The 8,722-nt window shown below is 41.2% G+C and overlaps 1 protein-coding gene across 1 annotated transcript; it reads left to right on the top strand.

Moving 5' to 3' along the window:
- The first annotated feature begins 2,412 nt into the window (after positions 1–2,412).
- On the top strand, positions 2,413–3,147 carry LOC137572493 (uncharacterized). Its single transcript, XM_068284246.1, has one exon. The coding sequence runs from the start codon at positions 2,413–2,415 to the stop codon at positions 3,145–3,147; it is 735 nt and encodes a 244-aa protein (XP_068140347.1).
- Positions 3,148–8,722: the final 5,575 nt, after the last annotated feature.

Raw genomic sequence — 8,722 nt, 5'->3', positions numbered from 1 at the left:
TGCAAAATCAACCAAAAAAAAAGAAATACATGAGTGTATAGTTGGCATTATTACACAAAAACCAGCAGAATGCAAATACACAAAGTTACAACAAATTCAATTAGTTATGTAGAACCCAACATTATCGTAACTTGGAACTTGCCCAAGACAAATTTAAAACAAAATTGTAACCAGAATAAAATATTCATAGAAGGAAACAATATCATAAAAATATACGACTCAATATTAGTAGTATCAATAGTGAATACATTACAAGATTATACCCCAAATATTTATGTAACCAACAATGTAACAAAACTAGAACCAATCTCTTATATCCAAGCTAAACAAATCATTTCCGAAAAAAATACGTATAACAAAATATTTAACATCATATCTACCACAACATTTATAATTACACTAATAAGTTTAACCCTATATCTTATATATAAATTTAAGTCAATATCAAAAAAAATAATTATTACACAAATTAAGAATAAAACTTTTGTACAATCAAGTGACTCAGCTTTTGACAATTCCGTTTTACATGAATTGTCCCGATCCCAAGAAATTTCACTTGCAACACAGCAAGAACTTCCAACTCTATACCCTGTATTTCCAGCCTGAGCTCAGGCTATTTTCTACGTGTTGGGGGAGTAATATATCCGCCACCACCCCCCCACTTAATTTCTCATTCCATTCACCCACATAACTTGACCCCCCTTTAGTCTAAAAAACAGCGGATGTTTACTGCAACCGAGACTAAACAAAAATCCTATAAACAAATGTCCCCAAAAAATCTTACAAGCGTGAGAACGCTTAGTAGGCAAGAATCAATAAGCCAATCCAAATCCAGATCCCTTGTCACCAGATCAATTGGGGGCTCCAATATTAATATTAAAAGCGTTTTAACCGAACTTTAATCATATCTGTATGAATAATCATAAGTTAGTTCTTAAGACGCTTTGTTTCAATAAAGATCGTTTTTGAGTCTCACCAATCCATATTTTTTTTAATAATTAAAAGAATTGGATTTATTACTATATATTATGGTTCAGCATGAACTGTGCCAAAGACTGCGCTTAGCACATGTCCGTCACTCCCGCTCCCACTATCCACAGCCAACTTTTCCCAGAAACAATCGGCAATTTCGGTTGTTTACTAAATTGTTAAAATGAACCATTCTGACGTAGGCCACTAGAACTGCCATTTAGAAAATGGTTCGGCGTTAGTGCTTCCGATTTCTCGCTTTTTAAAGGCACCTAGGTCAGAGGACTTGAATTCGAAATTTGCTCTACGTCAGCAAAGGCTCATTTTAGCATCTCTTCCTTTAGGCCGGCCTTTGGCAGTATTTTTGAAAGTAAATATTTAGTTGAACGTACCAGTCGCTTTGCGGTGAACTGGGAGGGTTAAACTTGAACTCCAATGTGGGATATTCTTGCTCCACAGCTGAGGTTGATATGCGTTCTATGGGGCACCCCTCTACTGTCAACAATTGACTTCAATAGGCAGAGAAATTTGTTCTATGAGCCAAGACCGGGTTACTTTTGTAAAATAATATATCCAAGATGAACACGTCACTGTCCATGCATAGTGGTTTTCAGATTGATTCTTTATTGGAAATTATTCTTTTGCTTAAGCTAAGTTTACATATATATTCATATGCTGCGACTTATGCGACAGCTACAAAAGAGAGGGGAGGTCAGTACATACATACATATTTTTGGAGCGCTTGCATCAAAGTGCTTGGTCAGCGTTCACACTAACTTACGGATGGATAAAACTGGTGCCCTGGTAATACATTTTGACAGAAAGTTCAGTTCTGTCGGTTCTAGTAAGGTTGAACGCATAGCATTTCTTGTTAGCTACAATGGTACTTCAAAGTTCCTAGGTGCTCCAAAAGTGAAGTCTGCAACTGGCCAAAATGTTGCTGAGGCAGTTTTTGACAAGCTAGTTAAATGGAATGTAGTTGACTGTAATGTATGTGACCCATCTCTAAGAAGCTGTTATCGTGGCACTGTAAAAAAGGTCTGTTAACAGCTGCACGTCAGTCGTTCTACTAATTGCTTCGGAACAACATCGGACTCCCCTGCTACAACTACGAGGGACTACTGCTACAACTATGAGGGACTACTGCTACAACTACGAGGGACTACTGCTACAACTACGAGGGATTTAACTACTACTGGACTTCTACTTGTGCTACTACAACAACTACATATCCCAAAATTCTACTGTACCATTATCTATTAATAAACCATATACATATATATAAGTTTGCACAAACACTAAATTGGCGACGAGGATGGGATAATTCGTCAAACTATATATATACAGTTGCAATCGACCAAGCGAAAGCGAACAAAGAGACGCCAAAAACCGCATGCGTGCTGGCGCCAAGTTTATTGGAATAAAGATAATAAATCAGTGATAATGTCAGGAGTGGGTCAGTTAGAATCATTTGACTTAAATCACACAAACAAATGGACAACTTACAAGCAGCGTTTTGAGATGTATCTTCTGGCCAATGACGTTTCGGAGGAAGCTGGGAAGAAGGCTGCATTACTTACGCTGGCTGGCGCTCCACTGTTCGAGCTTCTAACGTCATTGGCATCCCCTACTCAGGTGAGCGATTTGAGTTTATCGGAAATATATGAAATACTCAACCAACATTTGTCTCCATGTCAATCGGAAATTGCGGCCTACTACCAATTTCACAAGCGAGACCAACTAATTGATGAATCGGTTGCGAACTACATGGCTGCACTTAGGACTCTCGCAGTCGACTGCAAATTCGGAGCTGCTTTGGATCGTATGTTGCGCGATCGCTTCGTATGTGGAATGAAGGATGAGGGTCTCCAGAAGAGTCTGCTAGCAGAGGCAGATTTAACGATTCAACGCGCGATGGAACGCGCCACATCTAGTGAGGCCGCTGCTCACAGCGCTTGGGCCATGCGAAATACAGCTGAGAGCACTGAGTCGATACACGAAGTGCAGACCAACGCGATCCGTCCAAGCCGACCCAATCAGCACCACCAGCCATGCGATGGTTGCGGGGGGTGCTCACTTGCGGAAACTATGCCCACATCGGAACACTGTGTGCCATGCCTGTCACCGAGCAGGCCATCTTCAACGAGTCTGCCGGGCTGTAAGAGACCAGGGTCGTAAAGCATTCAACACATCGAGTGGCCATGCCTCCTACCGAGGACCACACAAGCAAAAGCCGAATGAAGAATACAGTGTCCATTGCCCAAAGGAAATCGTTACAATAATTATAAATAAACGAAAATGCCAATTCGAAGTGGATTCGGGGTCTGCGATCACTATGATAGACGAAGCTATGTTTCGTTATATCTGGCCAACGGATAGACCGAATATTCAAGATTGTTCTCTAGAGTTTACGGATTACCAGAAAACCCGAATTCCTGTTATTGGCATCGTGGATACATCTGTCCAGTACGATAATATATACATTCCGAATCTTCCACTGGTTGTTACATCAAGCGGTGGATCGAATTTACTTGGACGCAACTGGTTTATGCCCTTAGGCATCAGCATAGAAGGAATACATGCGATTAACGCTAAACTTAGCATCGAGGCAACTCTGGCGAAGTATAAGGATCTGTTTTCGTCTGAATTAGGCCGTTTTCGGGGGCCACCTGTGTCATTGCAAATCAATACTGATGCAACACCAGTCCGACTGCCAGCAAGACGCATTTGCAATTCAAGAATTATATGAAGAAGAATTAGACCGTCTGTGCTCCCAACGAATCCTAGTACCCATTGAATACTCCGACTGGGCGTTCCTACAGTGCCAGTAATTAAAAAGGATGGTACTATTCGCATATATGGCGACTACAAGTCTACAATTAATAAAGTGATTAAGCAACACGGCCATCAAATTCCTCCAATGAATTCATTATTAGCATCAGTTGAAGGAGGATCCATATTTGCGAAAATCGACTTGGCTCAGGCGTACCAACAACTAGTGGTAGATGAGCAGTCTGCGTTGATGCAAACTATATGTGTAGGAAATGAAGTGTCAGGCAGGCATAATCATGGCAATCGTTTGGTACCGAGTGAGCGAGACAGAACGACACGCAGCGGCCGTACCTATCTGGTCGACTCACTCATGAAAATAAAGCAGAAGCGTCGATCGAAAAGCACTCGCAATCGTACTCTCGCCTCGACCACATCGCACACCCAAATTTGTCGCTAAGGCCATTATAATAATTAATAAATATACATATGTATAACACAAAGAAACATTGTTAATAAATAATAAAGTTTAAATAAGGAAATCACATCCTTAAATAATATTGAATTAAATAACCAGGAATATTCCAATTCTACAAACTGGGGGCTCAACCAAAATTTCTGGCCCAAGACAATTAGTGAAAATCGTGTGTGTGTGTGTGTGAAGTTCGCAAATGAACAAAAAATTGTTAAAATTACATGCATTCACGTGTAATATATATACAAAGTCAAGGTTGTTGGCGAACGAATTTCAAAAGACGCAACCACTACAAGTTCAAAAACTAGTGGAAGTTGGCGCGACTGTACGAGAGGCGACGAGTGGACGGTGAGACGGTGAGCAGTCGGACGACGCAAGAAGAGCGTCACGCAGAATTTTGGCGCCGTTTCGGCAAAAGTCGGCGGCTGAAGTTGAGAGCAGCTCGAGAAGGGTGGTGACTCGAGAGGAAAAGAGAAAGCAGACAGCGGACACGAAATTGATGAAAATTAGTGTTCACTGTGGAAGCAGACAGACGGAGAGAGCAGACAGCGGACACGAAGTTGATGATAACCAGTGTTCACTGTGGAAGCAGACAGACGGAGAGAGCAGACAGAGGGCACGAAGTTGATGATAACCAGTGTTCACTGTGGAAGCAGACAGACGGAGAAAGCAGACAGCGGACACGAAATTGATGATTATTAGTGGTCACTGTGGAAGCAGACAGACGGAGAGAGCAGACAGAGGGCACGAAGTTGATGATAACCAGTGTTCACTGTGGAAGCAGACAGACGGAGAGAGCAGACAGAGAGCACGAAGTTAATGATAACTAGTGTTCACTGTGGAAACGGAAAACCAAAGGAGAGCAGAAAGCGGAGAACAGAAACCGTTACAAAAGCAGACGACGCCGACAAGACCAAACGAGAAGGCAGCAGACACGAAGTTGAGACAATTGGTGTGGAAGCAGACAAAGAGAGATCACGAGAACGAGTGGAAAACAGCCGAGTGAGTAGCGACAACAGAGTGAGTGGCAACAGAGAGCGAACCGAACAGTTGCTACAGAGATATTGAGTGGCTCCATAGAGCAGGACGACTATAGTTGGGTGAGCTGTTTAATTATTGTCTTGAGTGTGAGTTACTTTGCTTGCACAGCGAAACCAGACTGGTGGCAAAAATATTGATGAAATTGATGCGAGCTGCAGAGAGCACATTTCTAAGAATCGTCTGAATTAAACCATAACCTAACACAATTTGACCTACATTAACATAGTGTGTAAATCTTGTTAAGTCGTAACAAATTTGATTGATTAATACTACCTATATATTACTATACCAATCTTGTTAAGCAATATAACTGTAATTGAGTGAAATGGATCGAGGTGAGATTCTAACGTTGCGTATTGAGGAGTTGCGCACTAAATTGAGAGAGTTAGGGCTAGAGACTACAGGCCTTAAAGCAGAGCTGCAAAAGCGTCTACTCGCTCACTACGATCTAATAGAAATTGAGAATGACGGGCAGGAGGCAGATTTCGCCTCGGCTAGAACAATTCGAGAAGTCCCGAACACAGATGGGCAAAGGTCATGGTTCACACTAAAAGATGTGGAGGGAAGCGTTTCAGAGTTTTGCGGTTTAGGTTCGATTGATGTTGTACAATGGATTAGGGAGCTAGAAGAATGCGCTTTAACCGTACAGTGGAGTCAGTTACAGCTTTTTGTGTATGCAAAACAATTGTTAAAGGGAGCTGCATTATCGTTTATACGTAGTAAGAGAGATATTTGTAGTTGTTGGCCAAAGGTTTCCTTACCACACGCAAGCGATGTATGAATAAAATAGCTAGCAAAGAATATCATCTATGCAAAAATGTTGCTAAATTTGTATTCTTTATGTAATGCTCATTTAACACGTATGAACAAATTTGCATATTTCACTAATTACTAAAAGTTGTAACTTCGTAGGTAGGTTATGATCCGATCGAAGTGAAAATTAAAGTTAAATATAGGTAAAGTAATATCGTCATGGCATTACTCGGAAGTTGCCACCGAGCTTTACAATTTGGGGTCTATAACAGAGATGGAATATAGATAATGAATAACACCTACAAAAACAAAAACTAATTAATGCCATACTTTATTTTAAAGGGTAAGGACATATTTCTACCGCTTGTGAGTATATAATTGGTCATAATGGATATTACACAGATTTACAAAATCGAAGACCATTTGAGGTCAATAAACATGATCAAGAGATGAACTTCTTTTATGAAGTGCTGTTTTAAAATATTTCGGAAGATTTTTTTGTCTATATAAACATACGATATTCGTGATGTGTACATATATAAAGTAAAACATTCACGAATTGCTAGCATCAAATTCAATCAAAATTGCAATTGTTGCCAATAAAAAACTCATAAATTCAGTATTTGCAATAATGGTGAACAAATTATCCTAATCATTTAAATTTTACTTTCTTATAAAACATTTCAAATTCGCAATATTTTGTAACTATCTAGTGATCATTTTGAGAAAATATTTTAAGAAATCTGGCTAGAAACTAGCCACTTTTAGGGCGAAAAACACACATATCTTGTCGCTTTACAGTTTGATGTTTTTGAATGTGGGCGCCTTGAGGGGGCGTGTGTGGAATTTCTTTTTCATGCAAAGCTTTCGAAAAGTGCCAAAAACCAAAAGGGAAATGGGTAAAACGAACGAAGATTAAGCATGGGCAAATGGCACGTGCTGACCTTAAGGAGGGCAGGAACTAGGAGTAGTTGAAGAAGGGCAAATATTTTGGAGTAGTTGGAGGAGTAGAGAAGAGTTGTGAAATATTTTACGTGATCGCCATTGGCTGGCCATTGATTTATGCCACTCGAGTGGAGCGCAGCTTCAAAGTGTCAATAGCTTGAGACTTGAGTGGCTTGCCTTCAGTTGCCAGTTACGAACATTTCGGTTGCATTTTAGCCAAATTGCTTTGAAGCCGCTCAGATGCCCCACCCGGCCAACCATCCTAGTTCCCTGGCTCCTTTCGGTATTGATAAGTGCGCACATGGCTGGCACTTAAAATGAGAAATAAAAAAATAAAAAAATAAGCTCAAGTAAACTTTGTAACTAAATAGGAGCGCCCTTTTTTGTGCTTGTATATATATATATATATGTAGGAAATGAAGTGTCAGGCAGGCATAATCATGGCAATCGTTTGGTACCGAGTGAGCGAGACAGAACGACACGCAGCGGCCGTACCTATCTGGTCGACTCACTCATGAAAATAAAGCAGAAGCGTCGATCGAAAAGCACTCGCAATCGTACTCTCGCCTCGATCACATCGCACACCCAAATTTGTCGCTAAGGCCATTATAATAATTAATAAATATATGTATGCTTAACACAAAGAAACATTGTTAATAAATAATAAAAAGTTTAAATAAGGAAATCACATCCTTAAATAATATTGAATTAAATAACCAGGAATATTCCAATTCTACAAACTGGGGGCTCAACCGAGATTTCTGGCCCAAGACAATTAGTGAAAATCGTGTGTGTGTGTGTGTGAAGTTCGCAAATGAACAAAAAATTGTTAAAATTGCATGCATTAACGTGTAATATATATACAAAGTCAAGGTTGTTGGCGAACGAATTTCAAAAGACGCAACCACTACAAGTTCAAAAACTAGTGGAAGTTGGCGTGACTGTACGAGAGGCGACGAGTGGACGGTGAGACGGTGAGCGGTCGGACGACGCAAGAAGAGCGTCACCCAGAATTTTGGCGCCGTTTCGGCAAAAGTCGGCGGCTGAAGTTGAGAGCAGCTCGAGAAGGGTGGTGACTCGAGAGGAAAAGAGAAAGCAGACAGCGGACACGAAATTGATGAAAATTAGTGTTCACTGTGGAAGCAGACAGACGGAGAGAGCAGACAGCGGACACGAAGTTGATGATAACCAGTGTTCACTGTGGAAGCAGACAGACGGAGAAGCAGACAGCGGACACGAAATTGATGAAAATTAGTGTTCACTGTGGAAGCAGACAGACGGAGAGAGCAGACAGCGGACACGAAGTTGATGATAACCAGTGTTCACTGTGGAAGCAGACAGACGGAGATAGCAGACAGCGGACACGAAATTGATGATAATTAGTGTTCACTGTGGAAGCAGACAGACGGAGAGAGCAGACAGAGGGCACGAAGTTGATGATAACCAGTGTTCACTGTGGAAGCAGACAGACGGAGAGAGCAGACAGAGGGCACGAAGTTGATGATAACCAGTGTTCACTGTGGAAGCAGACAGACGGAGAGAGCAGACAGAGAGCACGAAGTTGGTGATAACTAGTGTTCACTGTGGAAACGGAAAACCAAAGGAGAACAGAAAGCGGAGAACAGAAACCGTTACAAAAGCAGACGACGCCGACAAGACCAAACGAGAAGGCAGCAGACACGAAGTTGAGACAATTGGTGTGGAAGCAGACAAAGAGAGATCACGAGAACGAGTGGAAAACAGCCGAGTGAGTAGCGACAACAGAGTGAG

The sequence above is a fragment of the Drosophila tropicalis genome, unplaced genomic scaffold (assembly GCF_018151085.1).
Source record: "Drosophila tropicalis isolate 14030-0801.00 unplaced genomic scaffold, ASM1815108v1 contig_332, whole genome shotgun sequence".
NCBI lineage: Eukaryota > Metazoa > Arthropoda > Insecta > Diptera > Drosophilidae > Drosophila > Drosophila tropicalis.
This window is presented reverse-complemented; position numbering and strand designations above follow the sequence as displayed.

What these genes read in the sequence shown, in the direction of transcription:
- LOC137572493 (XM_068284246.1), top strand. Translation starts at nt 2,413, where the DNA reads ATGTCAGGAGTGGGTCAGTTAGAATCATTTGACTTAAATCACACAAAC.